Source organism: Polypterus senegalus, chromosome 12, assembly GCF_016835505.1.
Source record: "Polypterus senegalus isolate Bchr_013 chromosome 12, ASM1683550v1, whole genome shotgun sequence".
NCBI lineage: Eukaryota > Metazoa > Chordata > Cladistia > Polypteriformes > Polypteridae > Polypterus > Polypterus senegalus.
This window is the reverse complement of record NC_053165.1, coordinates 30,199,289-30,224,362: the sequence shown is the minus strand read 5'-3', so window position 1 is coordinate 30,224,362 and position 25,074 is coordinate 30,199,289. Positions and strand designations below refer to the sequence as shown.

The 25,074-nt window shown below is 39.3% G+C and overlaps 1 protein-coding gene across 1 annotated transcript in view; it reads right to left on the bottom strand.

The window, feature by feature from the left end:
- LOC120540210 (voltage-dependent calcium channel subunit alpha-2/delta-4-like) overlaps positions 1–25,074 on the bottom strand; it is a 619,956-nt gene that overhangs the window by 540,019 nt on the left and 54,863 nt on the right. Inside the window, exons 9-12 of the mRNA XM_039770774.1 lie at positions 13,030–13,119; positions 10,191–10,304; positions 7,359–7,437; positions 3,176–3,309 (exon numbers count right to left, since the gene is read on the bottom strand). Coding sequence (XP_039626708.1) covers positions 3,176–3,309; positions 7,359–7,437; positions 10,191–10,304; positions 13,030–13,119 — 417 coding nt within the window. The remainder of the gene's footprint in view (positions 1–3,175; positions 3,310–7,358; positions 7,438–10,190; positions 10,305–13,029; positions 13,120–25,074) is intronic.

The following is a 25,074-nucleotide window of genomic DNA, read 5'->3' as shown; positions in this document are numbered from 1 at the left end:
AGGTTTCTATATGAGTGTGCATGTAAACGCACTCACTGCGAAACAACAATAAGTTAAGGAACTTTTGAAGATGATGGTCTAGCTTTTAGTTTTCTTTTTTCTTGATCCAATTATCTTTTATCTATTTTGCTTTTTCCATATATATTTAAACATGTAAATCATTACAATTCATTACAATCCAATAATTCTAGTTAAATAATTAACTTCCAACTTCCAAAATTAGTTGTTGTGTTGTGACAATGTATCTACTTTTACCCGCTTCAAAATAAAGTTAACACTTCTGGTGTGCCTGTAAAAGGACCCCCACATACTTCTACATACATCTAATGACGATCAGGCAAAAGCTATCTCATTGCAAAATTTGCCATGTGACTACAGTAAAGGACATTGTTTAGGTGATCCCCATTTTTGGCCGCATTTGACAATATTTTGAAAGCAGTGACAATGTGAGTTAAACACTTAAAACAGGCAGTTTGATCATGTGGAACAACAAAAAACAGTTATGGTTACCTCTTCCGACTGAGGGAGCTACAGATGAAAACAGTAATGAGATGAAGCATGAAAACATGAGAAAAAACAACATGAAAGACACATGGAGATATGTTAACAAACAAACAAGCAACATGCTGTAAAATGTTGATAAACAAGAGTATAATCATTAAATTGCACCTCCTAAATTATGTCAGGATTATTGGAAGTTTTAATATTAAGTTAGCTAAACATTTCAATTAATATTGTTACAAACAAAAACAAAACACATTTATGAACATTATAGGAGTCAACCTACTGTATAAAATGAAGTATTTCTCATGGAAAGATGGAAAGATTCTTGAATGCTATCGAAAGTAAGAGCAGAACTACACCAAAAGACCCTCAGACGAGCAATACACTTTACTAAAATTAACAAAAATAATTGCACATAAAGTTCAAGCCATAAATTAGAGTACTGGTGTAATCTTATTTTGCAGAAAGACTTTGGGCCTTGGGGACACGTAAGAGTTATTGTGCCAGGGTAGAGTACGGTGAAAAATAAATCTCAAATTACATTTCTTCATCTGCATTTCACTAAATGAGGAATACAGCATTCAGAATAGAGCCTATTCCCACAAAAATATTGGCTATTCTATCTGCTGTTCATGTGCTGCACTGCACCACTTGGCATTCAATTTAACTCATCAGCAGTGATTAGCAAACCCTGCTGATTTTGTGTCTTCTTGAGTTCAGCGAAAACGTGGAAATGTAATGGAATTTGAATTCAAGTAAATGCCTTGATGTCAATGGAGAAGGAGAACCAGAGTGGAGTATAATGGTGCAGTGGTCTTCAAAGTGTCCCTGCTGGCTAGGGAAGTGTCTGCCACCTATACTGGACAAATTACTGTGGCTAAAAATGCGACCTGAGCTGTGAGGCAGCAACAGCGCAACAGTGCCACCCTCAGATAAAATGAATACACTCTGTAATAAGATACTCGCCTAAGCCGGCTGCACAGCAAACTTCCAGGAAATTTTTCAGCGAATACAACATATTTGCTATAAAAATGTTTTTGTGAATTTCTTTGAATCTACTGCACAGCCCTCTGGGTAATACTATTAAAGGGACACAAGTCCATACAAAAAGTCATTTCCTTTAAGACATGAATACACCAATGCCTTTCCAGTTTAATTCTGTAGGCATGTTTTATGTTTGAATGCATTCACAAGTTTTCCTCTACTTTTTAGCCCTCCACTAATATCAGCATTACATTCACGAGGAGCGGTCTCATTCAACTAGGGACTCCAATCCACGGCTCCCGATTACCGAGAGCCTGGGATTCCCGGACGTTTTTTGTTCCCGCATTCCCGGGAATGAAACTGCTGGAATTCCCGGCTGAACGGGAATGGCCAAGCTCGCATATATAGCATGTAAAAATTGATCAAGAAATAGCAGAGTTATAGTTGAAAATAGTTAAGTGGCACGGTTTTTTTGGCCCACGGTGTAGCATGTTGCTCATTAATTCAGTCAATAACAGACTAGCAGCAGTCAGTCTCCCGGCTCCCACTAAGACTGAGCACAGTGGACTGGAAGGAGTCTGCACTCTGCAGCTCACGAATGGTGGGACGGGGCAGAGTTCATTGACGTCTGTGGCACGTGCTGTTGACAGTACAGGCTGGTGTCTTCATCAGACAACAGCTTTGAACAGCAACTTGAAATTGCAATGCATCAGTCTGTTGCATTCACATTATTTGTGCCAAGAAACTTGCCATCACAGAATGATGACAAGAAACTGGATGCATCAGTAAAAGCTGAAATGGCGGTGTTTCAGAGCAACGGCAAGTGCAGGCGTTGTTTAGAACAAGTGTCTCAGTATCTGATGATTGTGCCGCCTACTTCACTGGAGGCACAGCGTGCTTTCTCTGCAGCTGGCATACTCTGCACGAAGGTGCGCTCTCACCTGGATGGCCGCACGCTGGACACATTGTGCTTTCTACACTCTTATTATGCAGCTAACTAGATACATGTGCTTATATGACAGCACAAACTGCTTGTAGTTAAGGTTAGTCTTTTATTGATGTCAACATATTACAGTAGTTTTATTAAAAATAAGTGTTGGTCGTTCTAAAACCGTTTACATGTGAAATGCCTGTGCACTGTGTCATTCATGGGAGCACAGGATTCCCGGGAATGACATGTGGGATTCCCGAATTTCTGGGAATGGATTTCCTGCATCCAACATTGGCCGCTGAAGCTCTGTAATGTCACACTGGCCATGCAAAGCATTATGGTGCACTCGGGGGGTTGGGTGAAAGATTTGCTTAAACCAGCTGCACAGGAAATTTACAGGGAAATTTTCCGCAAACACAGGATATTCACCGCAGAAACGTTTTTGTGAATTTCAGCGGTTAACATTACTATTGAAGCAAGGAAGAGGTAAAAAAAAAAAAAAAGGTAAAGTAAGAGGTTCACCTTGATATGTATACTCAATTAAAGGTTTAATTTGTAATTATTATTATCGATGTGTAAACTGTTACATCCAATTCATGTCCCAAAGCCTCTCTGCAAATTGAACACCAGTGACGTTTTGCAATATTTGCTTTCTGTCTATTTTAATTTCTAAATTGATTAAATATTTTACAGGATTTAAGAAGTAATCATTAAATAGACTGGCAGATGTTGCCTTGTTGTAGGTCGCGGACTTACTGCAGTATCCATGTAGGCCTCTGTCCAGATGATATCGTGATCGTGGTTGATCACCATTGGCCTACTGAGCACATGCAGGTATTCCATGACATTTTCTTGCACGTCAGCCAATGTAGAGATCTGCGTGTAATAGCCTGAAGATGAAAAGGGGAAAAAATGGCATTAATGATATTTCACTCAGAAGGCAATTCTTTTTCAGTTCTCTTCTTTGTTCACAATAATCTCACAAAGCATAAGCCCCAAGCAGATATTACCAAGGAAAAAAAAGCAATTAACATGCTAAGAGCATTTTTTCTTCCTTTGGTAGTTATTCTAATGAAGACATATGGTCAAAATGTCCCTTCTAACCTTATTTTCTTTTCACAGCATGTATACAGAAATAGTTTGTGTTTAGTTTCAGGCAGCATGCCAAAACCGCGCTCTCATTTTTCTGTGTCTAACAACAAAGCATATCACATCATGCTGTAAAACACTTAGGAAAACTGAACCAAAGAAGTCAAAATGAACTGACAATAACGAAAACAATCAATTTAAAATGAAATGGTTTTACAATAGCAGTGTCAGACAGATACATTTCTTTGTCCATATTCAATTTGCACTCCTCAATGCATGCTTAAATGAGACGATAAAGAAAGCATGACTGTTAGTCTCCTATGCAAAGGGCTGATAGATAAATAATAAAAGATGGAAAGAGAACAAAGCCGGAGTCACTGGAAGTTAAGTTTTATTACATTTGCCATTTAGTAACAGGACCCTTGCACGGCATAGAAAAGAAATCTTAACAAGGGTCACGGCCCTTACTTTAATGTATTCTACTGAGTTGAAGATTGTATCATTTTATCATAAAACCATCACTGGCCTTTGGGATTTATCTGTAATTGGACTGACAATCATTCTTTTATTAACATTTCAGCAGTGGGTCCAGCAATATACCCTCTGACTTATCGCTGTCAACAGTTGGATTTATAAAATGCTGTAATGTACAAGTGAGGTTCAAAATGGACGAAACACATATGCAAATTGTCCTAATAGGATGCTGGGCAACTAGAAGCCATTCACCTTGGCATAAGTTCTACAAGTGTCTGGAACAGCCTGAAACACAGAAGTGACACCACTCATCTAAGAAAAACTCAGTCATTAGGTGTCTGAAAGATGGTAGTGGGACATACCATCTCTGGGGGCCATTGCAGAATTTCTTGTAAATGTTAAATTGGGGTGAGATCTGTTGACTAAGACGGTCTTGTTACATATTGTATGTTGTTGCCATGCTCATCACGATATTCAGTGACCACTTGTGTCTTGTGGATGGGACAGTATCATCCTGTAAGACTTCACTAGTATCATGGCTGAGATTATTCAGTCAGAATTAAATTTGTATTTATTAGCTAGACCTTTCCTTCTGAGAGAAACATGGACTGAAATAACTCCAGGAGCCACCATGAGGGTTTTCTATGTACTGAGATGTACTTTTTTTACTATGTATTTGACCAGGGAAACTGCAGTAGAGTTTACTTTATGTTATTTCTGTTGCAGATTATGATGATTCAGAGTCTCATCTTAACTTATTTTCTGAAAACCAGGTTGCATTGGCAGTAGGCCAAGCAGGTACTATAAGCCCAGATTTCCTTGTTCTCAGCTACAAATTCCAGCTCTCCCTGGAGAATTCCCAGACGTTCCAAAGCCAATCAAAAGAAATAATCCCTCCAGCATGTTCTAGGCCTGCCGCATGGTCTCCACTCAGTGGGACATGCCCGGAGCTGGTCTAGGGGGAGCTGCCCAGGTAGCATTCTTACAACATGCCCAGTCCACCTCAACTGGCTCTTCTTGTTTAAGAGCAGCCAGGACTGTACTCTGAGGCTCTTCTGAACCTGAGCTCCTCACCCTATCATGGAGTATCAACCCACCCTCCTTGTGAAGAAACTTCATTTTTGCCACTAGTACTTGTGATCCTATTTTTTTTTTGTCATTATCCACAACTCATGAAAACAGGTAAGGACAAGGATGGTACATCAAGAGTTTTTTCTGTACACTTAGCTCCCACTTTACCACCATGGACCAGTACAGCGACCGCAGAACAGCTGTCACTGCTCCATTCTGCTTGATGAGTTGCACGTTCCCTTTTTCAATCACTCATTAACAGGATCCCATGATACTTAATCTCCTCCAATAAGGGTAGATGTTTACCCCATACCAATACATAATAAAACCTTAGCAAAAGCTTGCTTTGGTCTTTCTAATACAATCAAAGCATCAGTAAAGGGGTTATTTATATAGTGTGGCATATTAAGAGCTTGTGATATGCTTGTGAAATTACTTGTGAGTGTGTACTTTATTTGGTCTTTTAAAGCATTTATTAAGGGTTCACAAACTTCATATGGAAGCATGCGATACTAAGTGACATATTATCTCCAATCGAAGCCACCAAAGTTAAGTTATTTTAGAATGCCACATTGTACAGAGATAAAAAGAAAAACACTTTATCGATGCTTTGGCAGTGTTATTAAGACCAAAAGAAGCCTTCGTTAAGGTCTTGTTACATAAGAGTATGTGACTTAGAGATGCATTGCAAGTATAACTTAAGCTAAATAAAAAAACGCCAAAAGCTGTTATCCACAAGCAAGAGCTTTCTAAGCAAGCAATACCATGCTAGACGTTATTAAATAAGCAGCCAAACACTTGAAAAATGAGCCTTGAAATGTAATTTCAATTAATGTGTCAAGAAATCAAGGATGCATTAATTATTGTAAATACATACTGTATATTAAAGTTAACAAAGGATTAAATATATCAGTCACCAGAAACACTTTTGTAAATTAATCAAGCTAAATTTTTTAATGCACAAAAGCAAAGACAACTTGTTTTCAGTGATTTACTTCTATACATTAAGACACAAAATGGCTGCTGTCGCATCACCCAGGTGGATACAGCACATTAGTGGTGGTTGAAGTGGAGGCGCTTTTAGTAGTGAAAAAAACACACTATATAAATGTAAAAAAATATTAATTATTGTTAAGCATTCCAGCTGCCTCCTGGTGTCTGTCTTCTGGGCTCACAAACTCTTCAAATAACTAATCAGAATTACGGGCTAATTGTGTTTGTAGCACCAGAAGAAAGGAAGTGGAGAGGAAGCTGGAAGAATGGACAGGCTTTGGAAGAGAAACGACTGAAGATAAAAAGGCAGAATATATGATCAGGATTCAAAAGATAGCCTGCAGGGAGAGAGCTATTGAAAAGTGTGGATAAATTGAAATATCTAGGATCAGTAGCAGATAGATGTTTATTTCTGGAGGGTGGGACTGGACCGCAAGTCTGCCTTGAGGGTTGCCAACCTGGATCCAGAGCTGTTTCACTGTGTGATGGGTGCAAAAACACGCTGTACCTATGAATGCTCCCCAACCTGACCTAACCTGAACTGATCAGCGGTAGCCCAAGTTGGAAAACTAGATGAAGAGTAACCCATAGAGTTCAATGCATATGGATCAATTGGAAGAAGCTATCAGGAGTTATGTGTGATCAAAGAATTAAGGCAAAGGTTAAAGATCAGGTTTTAAAGATAGTGGTAAGCGCAGCAGTGGTGTATGAAGCAGAGACACAGGCAGTAAAGGGAGCACAGGAGACGAAGTTAGATGTGGCAGAAATGAAAATGTTGAGATGGATGTGTGGAGTTATTAAAAAGAACAGAATAAGAAATGAGACAATCAGAAGTACAGCAAAAGTAGTAGAGATAAGTACAGGAAAGTAGAGTGAAGTGGTATGGACATGTGATGAGGAGAGACTATGAACATGTGGGCAAAAGAGTGATGGGAGTGAAAGTACTGGGAGAAGAGAAAGCGAGGGAGGCCTAAGCGGAGGTGGATGAATAAAGTAAAAGAAGATTTGAAGGAAAAGGGATTGACTGAGGAGGAGGTGCAGGACCGAGCTGTTTGGAGAAGGCTGATCAAGCATATCAACCCCACACAGAAGTGTAAAAATATAAAGAGCAAGAAGGGGGACTATAAAGATAAATTGATAAGTGTTGCTTAGTAAAACAAATATGAAGATTTTAATAAAATGATAGTTGAAAGTTATACACAGGGTATCCCTTGTAATGCCGTTTACTTATTCAAATTATTCATAAGCTTCTAAAATGCTTGCCAGTTTTGCATATTAATATTTTAATATAAGTCCAGGGAAAGCTACAAACCTTTATTGTTGCATGCAATCCACTTTACATTTTCAGCAAAGGTGACTTCCCTTCCAATCAGGTAGGTAAAAACACGAACCTATAGCAAAAAATGAACAAATGGTACATAATTTTGTAGTATGGAGTGGTTGGCAAAGTTAAATTGTTGTGGGGTATCTGGTAGAGAATAAGATTGTGTGCCAAAAGGGTTGTGCATTAAAGGAAAAGAGCTACCTAAGTATTGTTCTTGGACCCATAACACTGAAATGGGGCTGAAGACTGTAGTGGCACCTGTTGTTGGAAGATAGAGCTTGAGTCAGACCACGTCACGAGCTCAGAGGTTGTTTCTCTCCTGGGGCCTCTTGTATAAACGGTGCGTACGCACAGAAATGTTATGTAAGAATGTTTCCAAGTTCAAATCACGATGTATAAAAACTACACTTGGCGTAAAGCCACGCACATTTTCACGGTACCTCATACCCTGTCGTACGCAAGTTCTCCGCTTGGTTTTGCAGACTGGCGGCACCCAGCATCAAAGCAGTGCTTCTTATCCTGACACAGCTTTATAAATACACTGAAATTAACCGCATATTGTTTATTAGTGTAATGCATCTGATTGTAATTAACCTGTGAGAATATAATGGTCCAGGGAATAGCCATAGTATTCCAAATACCATAACTGCTTTAGCGTTGTTACTCTCACTGCACCTTCTTCTTCTTTCAGCTGCTCCCTTTAAGGGTTGCCACAGCGGATCATCTTTTTCCATATTACTCTCACTGCACCACCCGGAGTATTTTTATCACTGTATCTGAGTGGGGAATCGCAGCAGCAGCTGATCGGAAAGAGAATTATCGGTGTACAGCTTCAAGCACACGCTGCCTCAGCCATGGCAAAATGTTTCAAAGCCTTTCCTGTGCGGACCTCGCGGTTCAGAAACAGTTTCATCCCAAGAACTATAAATACACTCAATCAATTGCTCCTTGTAGAACCGTTTGTACTTATAAGTAAAATTACCTCACTGTAAACTTGCACTACAGAATTAATTATATTGTACAACCTGCGCCACTTTATAAAGCTCGTATTTACATATGATAATGATATCATTTTTAAGATGAAATGCAGCAAAATATGTTGATTATATTATACAGGTAAAATTAACTTTATTTAAATAATCTGTATTGTTAATAATTAAACATGTGAGGACACGGTGCCGCAGCGCTAGCAAGTTCACGTGTTTTTCCTGCCTCGCTCTGTATATTTACTGAGGCTGATGCGACATTGTAAGGATAGACGGATAGAATAATTAAACACGTACTATGAAGATATTTCAATGTTCCTTAAAAGTTTTGAAGAATTGTCGTTGTAAGCTTACAGATGGCTTAACGTCTATTACAGAGCTGATTGTGTGGCGATTGGGTATCGTGTTCCCATGTTTAATAACATGCTTTCATTCCAATCATCATGAAAATGATATTACGTATACATCTCAGTATTTTAATTATTCAGAGAGCTGTATTATCACAAATGTAATGGATTCTGTGTCCTGTTGGAGAAAGAGAAAGAACGGAAGCACGTAGTGATTCGCACGCACAGAGCACATAGAAGATTAAATACAAAACAAAGCATTTAACATGCTACTTTAGTTACGATGGGATTTGAGAAGCTAGTAAATTAAATGATTTTAAGATTTTATGATGTTCTACTTTAATTACAAATAAACTACATGATTAAAGTGGAAATTTCGAGATTAAAGTTGACATTTCGTGCTTTTTTCACACTGTGTGCCTATTTTTTTTTGTCTGTACCCTAATAAGCTTTCATATGACACTCAGACTGTGGGCTACAACTCGCTTTTTCACGGCGACTTTGATATGTGACTTCTTTTTTATTTTGACACTGTGCGACTTTGTGAACTTGAGCTTTTGAGTTTCTCCAACATGCTATGTCACTCGATCAACTTCCTTTTGTTGATTATATCACTGTTTAAATCAACAAATAGTATGTTTTTCCTTTACCTTCACTTGGTATTCGCTGAAATTCTTATATTTTCCCCCATGCTTTTCACATTGTCTTTTCATATATATTTTGATTTGTATATTCAAAGAGGTATAATTCTGGGAGGAGTTGGGGCGGGACAGCACAGGCATGCACGAGTGTTACTTTTCACGCTGACCGGGATTTATGTAGTGGAAGAACGCGGAAGTTGGTAAACACACAGATTCCTGCATCTGGATTGTTCTGTGTGTAAACACATTACGGCTTTTGTGCTTACATCATGTTATAGTGCAAATTCTATGCACGGCATTATGCATGAGGCCCCTGGAAATGTTTTGAAGGATTATCTCACAGCAGGCGCCAGAACTCAGTTCTATTAGGTGGGGTGGCTAATCTGCTTGTCTATCTCTCCAGTGCCACCAAAGCCCTTGCCCTTTTCAATTGTCATTCCTCTCTCTATTTCTCATCACTGGCCTCTTTCTTTTGCCTTGAGACCTCACCCCTCACCTCCTTGTTTGCTTCAAAATACATTTGATCTCTGACCTGAGACAGCTACAAAGCTTTTCTGGAAGGCATTTTAAGCCAAGTCCTGGAATCACCTCTGTGGACTGGAGCAACTATAGTGTCCCTGCACCCCTACAAATCAGTAGCCCCTAAAGTGCCTCATTTCTTAGACAGCTTGTCAGCAGTCCATTATAGTTTCACTTCTCTAAATTAGGGGTCTTAAACTGTTTAATCTGAGAACCTAAACAAAAATATCAGTATTATACTGGTCCATTCCCAATATTATATTTTTGTACAGAAAATTTACATCAATAAACATGAGAAGAGATGAAGTATTATGAAGAGTAATGTACCTTCCGGTCAGGCCAGTTGTATTCCTCAAACACTTCTTCATACTCTTCCAGAGCTCCATCAGTGATCAGCATAATAGCTTGATTACATAGACTTCCTTGGCCTGTCTGGTTGAACTGTAAAATAAATAAAAGAAATAAGTACACACTGCTGAGAAAACTAATTATAAAACTTAAAATCTGTTCTATAGCAACTACAATGGCCATAACATATTAAAGGAGATGTTTATAATGCTAGAATGCTGGTGACAACCAGGGAATCTTTGAAAGGGAAAAAAAAACTTCTCTCAGCATATTTTATTTGTGAACACAATAAGCTGGACCTGCTTTATTTAAATGTTAAGGAGGTGACTTTAAATGTAAACCTGTAGCCCCACTGGTCAGATATGACCACACCTTACTGCCACCAACCTGCCTGCTATCAGAGGGAAGCAGCTCTCTTATTATCCAAGACAGACGTCCTTGTGGGTTTTTAGGGTGTTGTGGTTTGTTAAAATGTTGATATTTTTCATGAGCTTCTGTAAAGCGTAATTTCTCCTCTAGAGAGAGATAAAGCATCTATCTATCTATCTATCTATCTATCTATCTATCTATCTATCTATCTATCTATCTATCTATCTATCTATCTATCTATCTATCTATCTATCCAGATCATTCTTCTTAACAAACAGAATCATGCTGCATTGTGGGGTGTCTAAGACAGCAGAGTATTATATGATAGAATCAGTTCCAGACATTAGATATACAGAAGAGCAGTTATAGTGAATCATTATATATATGGTGGTATAAAGGAGCCCCTGTAGATTTTCTTGACACAGTTCTGCTGAATAATTTGTTGGCTGAGTTTTGTTTTTATTATCTCCTTTGCTACTTCCTCCAAGGGGTCCAGACAGTGTCCCATAACTGGGTCTGCACTTTTATTAGCCTGTTGACTCAATGGGCCTCTCTTGAAGTGATGTTACCAGGCCAGCACACCATAGCCTAGACAATTGCACTGACCATCACTGAGTGAAGATGTGATGGATGCCACTAATCACATTATTGGATTGCAGTTTCCTAAGTAGAAGAGTCTACTCTGTCTTTTCTTAAATAGTTCCTCTGTGTTCTGAAATCAGTCCAGCTGTTCATTGATGTGGACCCCAAGTACATTTAGCAGCGCACTGCCTCCATATCCACTCCATGAACAGTGACTGCATGCAGAGGTGCTTTGGTGTGGTGAACGTAAATAATCAGCTCCTTGGTTTTATTGACGCTGAAAGGCAGCAAAAACCAAAGTTCTCCAGCTCACCCATGCACTCTGTCTAATCCACCTTATTAATACACCCCATTAGTTTACCCAGCCCATCAAATTAGTGAATTTCTGCAAGTGACATGACCTGTTGTTGTATTTATAGCCTGAGCCAGGACTGTTCCTTGTGGTGCTCTAATGTTGCTCACCCCTACATCAGAAACACAGTCCTTGAACCGCACAAACTGTGGTCTGCCCAAGAGATAGTCCATTATCCAGGACACCATAGGCTCATCAACCAGCATATCTCTGAGTTTACCCTTAACAAGGATAGCTGGATGATATTGAAGGCACTGGAGAAGTCTAAAAACATAATCCTCACAGTGTGATCCACTTTGTCCAGGTGAGAATAAGCCTTATGGAGCAGATAGATAGTTGTATCCTCCACTCCAGGTTTTGTCCGATAAATAAACAGCAGTGGGTTCAGGTGGTCTAGCACAGGAGGTCTCATATAGTACAGCACAAGCTTCTTGAAGGTGTTTATAATGTGTTTGTAACAGCTGCTTTTTTGGAGGTGACAGAGGACACCACAAAGTTGGTCAGCACAGGCCTTAAGAACTCGATGACTGACTCTGTCCAGTCCCAGTGCTTTTCCTGTGTGTAGAAACCTTAGTTGTCTCTTCACCTGGTCATCTGTTATGGACCACCCACTCATCACTGGCCATACTAGTTGAAGTAGCAGGAGTTGATGATGCAGTAAGGATGTTGTGGGAGAACTGGTCATTGGAAGATAGTGTTCAAGAAGGGAAAAATCTATTAAAAATTGGACAAGGGCATTAGCTTTATTCATATTCCCTTCTACCACCTACCCTGAGTCCAGTATATTAAGAAAGATGCAAGTCCAAATCAGAATATGTCATATCTCCTGTGGTGTTAGGTCCTATAGTCTTTTTGAGTGCCTTAGAAGTTGCTAATCAAGGAAAACCATTAAATATGGCAGTGGCAACACAAGGTAATTTAACTGAAGTCTTGCAGCCCATTAGAAGACAGCTAGCAGATTCTATATAGTATGTGTGCTCTTGGAAGATGGCCACAGGGTTTTCAGGGATATACTTGACCCTCAAAGTAATTGAGGGGATTAACCTAGACATAGCCCCAGACTGGCACTTAAAAGTAGGTGAAGTCAGAGTTCCACTGGCAACAGAGGCTACAGCTACTATTATAAAAGAACTGGTAGGTGAGAAAGAAGAGTCTTATGTGTGATGCAAAGGTGGCTTGTTGTCTTACTAACCATCAGATAGACAGCATAAATAACCTGAGTACAAAGTCCAAAGAGATCTAAGGGTGTTGTTATGTTTTAATCCTTTCATTTATTTGTGCACTTTTTCTCATCTGTTCATTCCTCCCTTGCGTTCTTTACTTATAGACTCCAGACATTAGACTGCATGGGTGGGGTGTCATTCCACTTAACTGATCATCCTCTCAGAACCACCAGTTAATTAAACAGCTTGCCTTTATATTGAAGGGGAAAACTCTTATCAACACTAGAATAACTGGCCAGTTTTACACATGAAAACTAATGATATATATATAAAAAAATCATTGGTCACAAACCTCATAGAGGACTCGAAAGGCTTCCTTTAGAGCATTCTTCACTTTACCCACCCCTTTGGCGTGAAGGTTTTCAACAAGCAATTTGAAGTGCTAAAGGCAAAAAGCAACAGATAGCATCAGTACCATCATGGCGGTATTCTGAGGCACCATATATGTGTTCTTATATTCTAATTCACACATCACCATTAAAATACACTGTTATATAAAAATATACTGCTGCTGAAATATTTTGGAGTCCTGTTTCTTTTCTTTGTTTCTATTTAAATTTGAAGCTCCACTTGTAAAAGTTTAGATACTTCATGTATAGAAAAAAGAATCCAGTTAGTGTGAACAATATGAACAGAACATTTTATTCATTAATATTTTAACCTTCTCCTACAAGCATTTTATTTTGTTTCCACTTCTAGTGTTTCTCTCTGATTTTTGTAAATCTTGCTGCTGGCACTTGATTTCAAAAAGCAGGTTAACCATTGAAGAAATGTTTGCTGGAATGACAGTAAGCAAATAAATTACAGCAACAAAAAAACAACCCCCTTAAAATGAAAACAAATGTAAACACTCGTGTCAAAAATGAAATCCTCATGATAACAAAATATGACAAAAACATATAAACATATGGGCAGGAGGAGGAGTACAGGAAGCTAATTAAAGACTTTGTTAAATGGTGCGACTCAAACCACTTACATCTTAACAGCAGCAAAACCAAGAAGCTGGTGGTGGATTTTAGGAGGCCTAGGCCCCTCATGGACCCCGTGATCATCAGAGGTGACTGTGCAGAGGGTGCAGACTTATAAATATCTGGGTGTGCAGCTGCATGACAAATTGGACTGGACTGCCAATACTGATGCTCTATGTAAGAAAGGTCAGAGCAGACTATACTTTCTGAGAAGGTTGGCATCCTTCAAATATCTGCAGTAAGATGCTGCAGATGTTCTACCAGACGGTTGTGGTGAGTGCCCTCTTTTACGCGGTGGTGTGCTGGGGAGGCAGCATAAAGATGAAAGACGCCTCAGGCCTGGACAAAGTTGTTAAGAAGGCAGGCTCTATTGTAGGAGTAAAGTTGGACAGTTTAACATCTGTGGCAGAGCGACGGGCATTAAGCAAACTCCTGTCAATCATGGAGAATCCACTGCATCCACTGAACAGGATCATCTCCAGACAGAGGAGTAGCTTCAGTGACAGACTTTTGTCACTGTCTTGCACCACTGACAGACTGAGGAGATCGTTCCTCCCCCACACTATGCGACTCTTCAATTCCACCCGGGGGAGTAAATGCTAACATTGCTCAAAGTTATTGTCTGCTTTTTTATTTTTTTTTTCCTTTTTCATTTTTATTACTATTTAATTTAATATATATATTTTTTTGTATCAGTATACTGCTGCTGGATTATGTGAATTTCCCCTTGGGATTAATAAAGTATCTATCTATCTATCTATCTATCTATCTATCTATCTATCTATCTATCTATCTATCTATTGTGACAGATTACGGGTTTTTCCCGCACCCTTGTACCCTCGGACCACACGTCAGACACCAGATAAAAGTCCAATTATAGGATTTATTATAATAATAAAGTGCACAAAGCACGCTCCTCTCCACAATTCTCAATAAACAATCAAATACCAATAACAAATCCTCCACTCCCAGATGCTTAGCCACCCTGCCTCCCAACTCAGCTCATTGTCTGGGAGCTCCCACAGTCCTTTTATACTCCCTGACCCGGAGGTGTTCCTGCCCAAAAGTCCACAAGTCCTTATTCCTTCCGGGTCAGGGTAAACAATGTTTTTTCTTCATCCCGGAAGCCCGTCGCTCTTCCTATGACGAACTTCCGGGTCATAGGGCACGAAGAACTCTTCGGTCCTCCCTGCAGCTCCCTCTCGTGGCCCCCATGGCATCCAGCAGGGCGGTGCATAAAAACTCCATTGTCCATGATGCCCTGCTGGTCTTCTGGGGACCTCCATGCTGCAAGGAGGGCTCCACCTGGCGGCTTGGGGGTATTGGCCGGGATAAACAGCCGGCCATCCTCCACACTATAAATAGAGTGAATAAATACTACATATACTTTTTGTCACTATGTGCTTTTGTTGTTGTTGCCATAATTGTTTAAACTGTGTTATGAGGTACAAAACTGTATTTCATGGGCGGCACGGTGGTACAGTGGGTAGCGCTGCTGCCTCGCAGTTAGGCGACCCAGGTTCACTTCCCGGTCCTCCCTGCGTGGAGTTTGCATGTTCCTCCCACAGTCCAAAGACATGCAGGTTAGGTGCATTGGCGATCCTAAATTGTCCCTAGTGTGTGTGTGTGTGTGCGCCCTGCGGTGAGCTGGCACCCTGCCCGGGGTTTATTCCTGCCTTGCACTCTGTGTTGGCTGGGATTGGCTCCAGCAGACCCCCGTGACCCTGTAGTTAGGATATAGCGGGTTGGATGATGGATGGATGGAAAACTGTATTCTAAATTCCTTCCACCGGATACATGCACAATCAAATGCAATATTTTAGTTAATACTTACAGTATGTATTAGTCAATCCAAAGTAATTAATAAATAGTAATAGTTTCTCTATGTATTTTTAGTCAGCATCAGCATTTGCTGTTATTAATAGTACCCATAAGTGCCTGAGCTGACAATTGTGATGACAAAAGTCACGAAAGCATTTTGTAGATCAGAGGTTATATACAATTTATGAGCTGCAATAATTTACATTTCTATATTTGAATTTTTGCTGCCTTTTACAAATCATTCATCCTTTGATTTAATGCTTTTTCCTGATGTTAAATAAATATGACGTCTTAGGATGATCATGTAGAGCATGTGCTCGTTTCTTTTACGTGTATGGTTTATTCCAGGCTCAAGCTACTGTCTCCATCTGCTTTAAGACATTGTTCCACTATTAAAAAATTGCAAAATCAAATATCTGAAAGATCACCTTTCTGTGGCATTCACTACTGGGATTATTAAGTGCTTCCAGGAGACAATTAATGGCACAAAGTGAATGGAACATTCCAGACACACATGACTCGCGTCAGTTTCCTTACTTGGATCCACAAACAAATTATTTGCAGTTTTCCTTGAAGCTCTTGTACACTTTGACAAAGGGAAGATTTATTATGAGAATGCTGAAAACTAACATTAGATTGGCATTCAACGCCATCATCTCCATGAAGCTACTAGAGACGCTCTTAAACAAAACTCCATGTACAGTGATACAATCCAGACTGGTGGACCTCAGATCAGGGATGGAATGGCTATCCAAAAAACCTCCTAGTGGGCCATGCTGTCTGGACTCAAGCTCGAAGAGACTGAGACAGACAAGGACTGGAGTTAGGGTTGTTTGGTATACCGGTACTGCCTCCCAAACTATAAGTTGGTTCGGTACCAAAAGTAAACATCAACTTTTCTCTCAATCCTCATTTTCTCTCAGGGAGATGATGTGGCGTATCAGATAGACGAGCTATTGTGCAGTGCACTGGGGAGACGGGAGTAAAGTGGGAAGTTTTGGAGTTGTCCATTAGTTGCTTCGGTACCAGTACTGAGGCCCAAAAGATGGTATTGATACTGACGTCAAAATTTTAGTACTGATCCAACACAAGTGGGAGTGAGAGTGAGGGTAAGAGTAAGAGAGAAGGATAACATGATGTTAGTGCATCTTATCAATCTTACAATCCTACTAAACACCCAGGCCAATCGTCCACTGCTGTAACCTAACTGAAGCAAAGAAGGTGAAAGTGTCAGACACAGAAAGAGAGGAGAGATGCAGAGGAGTTATTCACTATAAAAGAAATTGACAGGGCTGAAAACTATGGAGGAAAATATGCAAATCACTCCATAAGGGAGCAGTAATGTGTAAGAAAATTAGCGATTTATGAGTAAGAGACTGCAGCAGGGTCAGAGCAGAGAAGCGGTCACCTCCGCAGCTTGTTTACAATGACTAATTATAATGCTGGGCAACACTCAAATTAATAGAAGTTTTAAATGATTTATTAGGCAGAGGCTGAAGTGCTAGAGTTTAAATTGAAATTTTAGGAACATAGTGTTGATGTCTGATTTTAAACAAGACATCATATTGGAAGACTTCTTGAATTTATTTCCTCTGGTTTAATGCAGGAAAAGATCTAAACTGTTTAATGCTTTATTTTACAAAGATGATAAACTTCAAACACATGGAAATGGAGTCAACATTAGTTGGCAAAGGGTGAAGAGAAGTTTAATGAGGGCTGAAACGTAACTTGGTACATGTGATAGACCCGTACTTAATTTTATGCCAAGGTTCTGCCTGGTGCAGCATTAGCAGAGGAGCACAGTATGAGTGGTTAGACGGCCACTTCAAGAATATCAGAGAGTCGGGGGACACTGAAGCATCTGAACAGCCTGTGCTTTTATGTCATGTTAATTTACTTACAAATCAGTAGGGAATGTTATATGTACATGCAGTGAATGGGGGAAAGAAAGGACAGATTGTGGAGGGCCAGTCTGGACAGAGGTCCATTCTTTGCTCAGATGGTCAGGTTTGGAGACTGCACATTTAATAATCTCACTTTGAACACCAACAAGCCTTTGTAATTCTTCCTATGTAGCATTGTGCACAGCATGATACAAAATCTGTCATCATGTTAGCTGATGATGCAAGAGTCATCAGTCTGACCCTAATTTATCTTTTAGACTCTTTATTGCGTAGAGCTGAACAGAATACCACAAATCCCATCTATAGCCCTTGTACGTTTATTCTTACTAGCCTTACCACTGTCATGGTAGGCTGTTATCATTTTAATCACTTCCCCCTTTATTTTACATGTGTGACTCCAGGCAATTAGGTACTGCAGAGTACAGAAAAGGCAGGAGAAAACATTACTCATTATAGATAATATGCCTGAAATATAAGCAGAGTAAAGTGAGTGCGACAAAACAATACAACCTGAATAATAGGTTATCAGGTGGCTCTCTTTCTTAGTATGTTGACTGCTCTCTGTTGCAGTGTGATCTAGCGTGACCCTAGGATGGCATGATACAAGCAGGCAGCATGGCCATCTGCATAGGGCAGCAGCGAGAGAGAGACGAAGCTTCTGCATTAAAGCTGCATTAGTCTTAGCACAACTCAGCCCCATTCCAGCTCATGCCATGCTTTCCTTCTAGAGGCAGAAAGAGCTCTCATGCTTCTAAAAACCTAACCAGACCACCCCCACCCACACACACACACACACACTAGATCTACATCTATACCTTCTGCTCCACACTTTCTTCCAGAAGGAAGGGGCTCATAAGATCTAAAGTGTCCCTTCCTCATACAAACTAGAACAATGCTTTGGATGTGTCCACACACAATTATAGCAAGGCACTATTGTGAAAGCAGTTACAAGTAGACCTCTCACTTAAATGGAGGTTGTAGTGAATGCCTGCAAAACCACAACGTGTAACAGCAGGTCTTATTAATTACTATTAGTAGTAACCATTTGAAACTCATCTGTAAATGATATTATCCTGAGTCAAGTGAAATAACAGCAAAATAACATTAACAAAGCAAGGTTTTGGGAAACAGATGCAATATTTTGCAGTTCCTTAACATATAAATGTTCATTTATGAGCATATTTTAATATCCAATGGATTATCCAATAGGGAGGAGATAAACTCCCTACTGAATGGTGTGAAACCAACACACCTGGAAGGGCTCATGTTCCTACTGATCTTAAATGGTTTGCAGTGCAAAGAATGAATAGCTTTAAATTCATAGAGTGCCATATTACCAAGGATCTCTAATAGACCCTATAATAGCGAGTAATATCTAGCATATTGGTTTATATTTTTATTTTATTAATGTCTAAAAATGATATTTAATTTTAAAATGTTTAACCTGACAGATTATCTGGATTAGCCAGTTCTTGTTTAAAACATAATTACAGATCAAATAGCTAAATAGGCGTCTATGAGAGATGAAGGGCAAGAAGGGTTTATTATCTGGCCAGCTGTCCTGGGGGAATACAGGTGGCCAAGATGACAGGACAATATGGCCAGGGATGGAATGGAGGCTGAGTTGTGTCTAAACAAGACTGGAATAAACTTGCAGAGTCCCTGCACTATGACATCCCACTGATCCAAAAGGTGTGTGGAGGACCATCAGGACTGGATAAACTGAGACCTACAGAGCAGTGGCATAGTGTGGGTGTCAGCCGCCTGGGGCGGTGGAAAATTTTGCCGTCCCCTTATTTAGGTATTTCAATTTAAAAGACTAAAATATACAGTCATTCTTTACTGCACCCTAAAAGTGCCGCCCCCACTACGCTACGCCACTGCTACAGAGGCATGCTGCTGTCTCTGCTGCTCTGTCTGTCCAGATGCCATGCTGTGTGTCTCTGCCATTCCCTTCAAGGACCATACTAAATAATGTCAGACCATAAACATACTAGAAAAGAGAGGTAGCCTAAGAAAGCAAGTTAAACTGACTATTCATCAGGTTATATGATTTGGACAACACTTATTCACTCTCCTTATGCTTTGAAGTTAAAAGAATAAATTCATTCTTCCTGTTTTGGTTCTTGTTGCCTGAGTATATAGATGTAGAAGGAAATGGCAATCAACCCTGACAGTGACCAAGCCGGTAAGAATAAACGTACAAGGCGATAGATAGGATTTGTAGTTGTTTAGATCTATGTAATAAACAGTCTGTCATGGGAAAAGAAGATCACCCTAGAATCCTACCAGAACAAAGTAGTCCCTTAATATCATCTATTTGGTGAAGTAGTGTGAAGCGCATGTTTGAGAACCTTCTAATTTGTTTAAAATGCATTTTTTTTGCACAATGTTTATATTTCTTTATTTTAATACAATGTTGATGATATCATATTATAGTAATGGCATCCATGTCATGTGAAATCATCTTGCTGCCATTACCGGAGATGATAGTATGCTTAATCTGCTGGTCTGGATCTTCTTCGTAATGCAACCCATGACTTGTAAGTGTAGAGAGGAAAAGGATCAACATTTAGCTGTAGCTTTTACTTTTGATTTCATTTTTTGGTATTTCATACTAGGTCTTCTCCTCTTTGTTTTTACACTTGAGTCCTGTCTGTTTACTGACTTCTTTTTCTAGTTTGCCCTAAAAGAAAGAATTTTAATTTCCTGATCTTTTCTATGTATAGGACCACTAGCCATTTTCCATCCAGCCATATCAAGGAGCACATTCACTTTTTGAGAAAGCTAAGGAAAGTCGATGTGTCACCCCGAAACTCACTAACTTCTATAGATGTGCAGTGCAGGGTATCCTATTATATCCTGCACTGCACTCTTCCAATATGTCATTGCAGCAGGTAGTTAAATAATTCCAAATCACAGAGGGATGGGTCCAGTTGTGCAAGCTCCGCCCCTTCCCCTCATTCGTCCAATTGCTGTTTTCTCTAATTAATATGTAACTGATCACAAAAAACAGCGATAAACAATGTGCCATGTTAAAGCTTGGTAGGCTACTGCATACAGTCCCTTATGGAAATAAATTATGGTCTGTGATGATCATGGCTATTAATTTAACAAAAACATGTATAATATATATTTGTGTGCTGGCTGTGTAGGTTTTCTATTACGTTGTAACATGTAAGGTTATGATGTCTGTGCACAAGCCACACAATTATTACTGTTTCATTAGTTTCACTTTTATTTCAGAACCTCTGTAAAAACAATATTTGGAATCTTTCGAGTCCCAACGTGCTGAATCTTTTAAATGAGGTCTGTGAGACTTGTGTTTAATGACTTTGTACCATAATTCAGGATAGGTTTCTCTGTTTGGAATTTCAGCACAGACAAAACGATCCACATCATCAGCAGGTAATCATTATTTTTGCAAAGTAACCAATAAATGCATGTGAGGTAAACTTCGGTTTTGAAATTCTCTGACTTAAACTTCAAAGCCTTACAATATTTACATACTTCTGACATATCACCTATGTCCATATATTCAATCTCTAGTCACCTTTTTGTTATTTCTCTGAGTAATAATTTCTCTTTGTTTGCGCTAATGTGATCTTTACTTTCTTTTTTTTGACACTTTCGTTTTTTTCTGCTTTCATATTCTGTATCTCGCTCTGCATGTGTTTCGCGCCTACTTTTTTTTGAGTCTTTTGAATTCCAGTTTTCATTATTCTCTAACCTGCTCTGCATGTGTTTGGCCCCTTGTTTTTTATCCTCTGTATGACGTTTTACTTTTTTTTGTACTCTTTGCCTTTTATTTCTGACCTCGCTTTGTCCTGGTCCATGGTGATTATTTTCCCTTTTTCAAGTAATAATTTCTGTTTGTTTGTGCTATTGCGATCTTTACTTTCTTTTTTTAATACTTTCTAATTTTCCTACTTTCATATTCTTTAACTTTGTCCACATGTGTATCACGCCGTTTTTTTTTTTTTTTTGATCCTTTCGAATTCCACTACTTTCATAATCTCCAGCCTGCTCTGCATGTGAATAGCGCCAACATTTGTGAACGTCTTTATGAAGTTCTACTTTGTCTTTTACTCTCTGTCTTTTAATTCTGAGCCGGATCGGACATGCTTTTTTTTCAGTTCCACTTGTTCCAGACTGATAATTACTTTCCTTATTTTGTGAATTTGCACCTAGATTATTCTTTTTATTTTTTCCTCTTTTATCCCTCCAACGCTTTTGAGTCTCTTTTCTCCACGCTGCTTTCTTTTTCGCTTAGTCGTCGACGTTTCATTTATAACATATTGTCCATATACGCTTTATATGCGCTGAGACCCTGAATCTGCATGTGCACAAAGCCTTAGTTTACATGACTGAGTGTTTTCCTGCCCGTGGTCTTATTTGATATTGGTTATAAGTTGGGCGTATTTTGCATGTTCATGTTTTCATGTTCTATGTCCCCGCGAGACAGTCCTGGGTCAATCTCTTGGCACAAAGTCTCATGTTTAAGGTCCCTGCGAGACGCTCTGTGGCCATTCTCTTTCGTCTTTTGGGTCTTTCAAGTGTCTTCCGTGATCTTAATGTGAAGATCACTTCTCGTATCCCTAGTGTTTCTCTCCAGGATTTTTGTTTATAATAGAGAGAAATTTTTGCTCGTCTTGCAAAACACTCGCAGACCAAGTTACTCACAATCCAAGGTTTTACTGTACTGTCCCTATGCAGTAATCCTGCAAGGCACTTGGCCCAATGCAACTGATAAGTGCTTCAGTCAGCTGACTGCTACAATGACAGTTTCATCCTTAACAAAGATGAAGCCACTGCAGTCTGACAAATTCGCTTGAAATTAAAAACACAGAAATAAAAGTTGGTGCTAAATTGTAACCAATTCTGTTTTGTAACATGTCCGTTCTCCCCTTTTGAGTCCTCCAAAAAGTCTGTGCATGTCACTACCATCCATATTTATGACAAGAGACACCTAAAGAAAACACTTTCAGTTGTCTCAGACCTCAAATACCCCATCAACTACCTTGTTGTGCCCTCACTGTCCAGAGAAAGAGACATTCTAGCACTCAGCACCATACCAGTAAAACCAGAAACCGTAAACTGATCTGCTTGATCTGTGCCCTGATATGTGAGCACCCACACTACTGATCAGTTGGCGCATTGTTACTAGCCATTTCCCAGTTAATTGACTTGTATTGCTTGTTTGTTATTTATTATGTCTGGCACATGTGATGTGTTTATATATGATATTTATACTTTAATATGATACTCTTACATGAAGCCATAGCAGCATATGAAGTTTACTTTATTAAGTAATCGTGCCATTATATCATTGCTGTATTTTTGATTTCTGGTTTTGCTTTGTAAGGCATAATGACAATAAATTAAGCTAAAGTGAAACAATTTCAATTGAATTAAGTTGAAAATGACATCACTCCAACCAGAAGGGAACAAAAACAGATTTTGGCAAATTTCTATGAGATGATTTGATTTACAGAATTTAGTCAAATAAATTATAAATGGATATTTAACTAAAGCTCTTGTGTTTAAAAAAAATGTTCTTGTGTCACTTTGACTGGGCATCAGAAGACACGTCTCATTATTCTTTGTAGCCACAGCCAATATTCTTAGTAACTTGTTACCTTGGAAACAGGGTTAAATAAGTCTTTCTCACAAACATGAAGTCTTTTTCTCAGAAATGATGGTTGATGGAAGATACAGTCTTTTAATAATAAAAATTACTGTACTTGTTCTTTCAATAACATATTCAGAGTGCTAGGAGCACAATATTAACCAGACTATTCGACATACTCTCTTGTATTGACATTAATCAATATATCTAAAACAATGAACTGCCGTATTGTGAACTGCTTGTTAATTAGGTTTATTATTCATCTGATTTCTAATATTGTGATGTGCAGTGAGAGTAGACAGCAGGTTGAGATGAATCTGGAGAGGTGGAGGTACATACAGAAGAGAAGGGGATTGAAAGTCAGTTGGAGTGAGACGAATTACATGTGCGTGAATGAGAGGGAAGATTGTGGAGGGTGCAACTGCAAGGATCAGAGGTGGTGAAGGTAGACAACTTTAAATACTTGGGTTCAGCCGTCCAAAGAAACAGAAAGTGTAGCAGAGAGGTGAAGAAGAGAGTGCAGGCACTGTTGGCTGTGTACAGAAGAGTGGCAGGAGTGATTTGTGATAGAAGAGTGAAAGGGAAGGTCTATAAAATGGTAGTGAGGCCCGCTTTGTTGTATGGTTTGGAGACGGTGGCAATAACAAAAAGACAGGAGGTAGAACTGGAAATGGCAGAGTTGAAGGTGCTGTGGTTTTCGCTCAGAGTAACAACGGTAGACAAGATTAGAAAAGAATATATTAGAGGGACAACATAGGTACAACAGTTTGGTGACCAAGTCAGAAAGGCTAGATTCAGATGGTTTGGACACATGCAGAGGACAGATGAGGGGTCCATCAGGAAAAGAAAGTTGAGGATGGAACTGCCAGCCAAAGAGGAAAAGAGGAAGGTGAAGGAGGAGGTTTATGAACGTGATGAGGGAGGATATGAAGACAGAAAATGATGTACAAGACAGGAATAGATGGAGACAGAAGATCAACTGTGGCAACCCCTAAATATGAGCAGCTGAAAAAAAAGATTCATCTGATTTCAGCATTCAGGCCTGCAGTCTCACCAATCCTGCTTACTTTGGCATGAATTCTACACAGGATCATAAGTGTCTTGCTTTATTAAAATATTTGCCAATATTCCTACCCATTAGGGGTAACAATGTCACTTGGGCCAGTAGTAATGTGTGACTTAATAAGGTTTTTTGATCTCCAACACATGCTTTACATACAAGCTCTGCATCATACTGACTTGCCAAAGACAGTAATAGAAAAAATGAAAAATGTCCCCAAGATATGTAGTCAAGGAATGGGCCGGTGTTAAACAGATCTTTCATCAATACCGATGAAAGAGTCAAAACTTCAGGGTCAACAATGAAGAGAACAAAGATTTGTTAGCCGGAGAGTTGAGAACATCATCAAGCTCAGGTACCCTGAAACTGCTGAGTATACTGACTTGTAAGAGGCAGTAAAAAAGGAAATGAAAATGACCAGAAGAATCGAAAGTCAAAAAACATGCCAAAGTTCAAAACCAGGAGATGAGGAAATATTCAATCGAATTCAGAACACAATTGAAAAAGTGTGAGTCCAATAGTTTAGATTAAAAAAAAAAAAAGGAAGGAGAAATAAAGATCTTTTAATGCAGCGCAAACAATGCTTATCCATCAAGCTTGGATATCCAAGAAATGCACAAGATGTTCTTTGGTATCATTGTGAAACTGAAGCCACAAACGAGTACACTCTGGAGAATTCTGGGAACGATCTCCATGCAGAAGGCCAAATCAGAAACCAATAGAACACGCAATAAAACACAAGTCATGATTATTTTCAGAATAGTTTCTGGGCAAAATTACACCCCAAACCTGGGCCCCAAAACTTTGGAATCATCAATTGATAGGAATTTACACAAATTTTTTATAAAAGATTGGGATCATAACACTGAGAATGGCCTTTAACTTGTTGGCCAGATAACGCCACAAATGAGCACACTCTGGAGCATTCTGGGAAGGATTTCCATGGAGACAATCA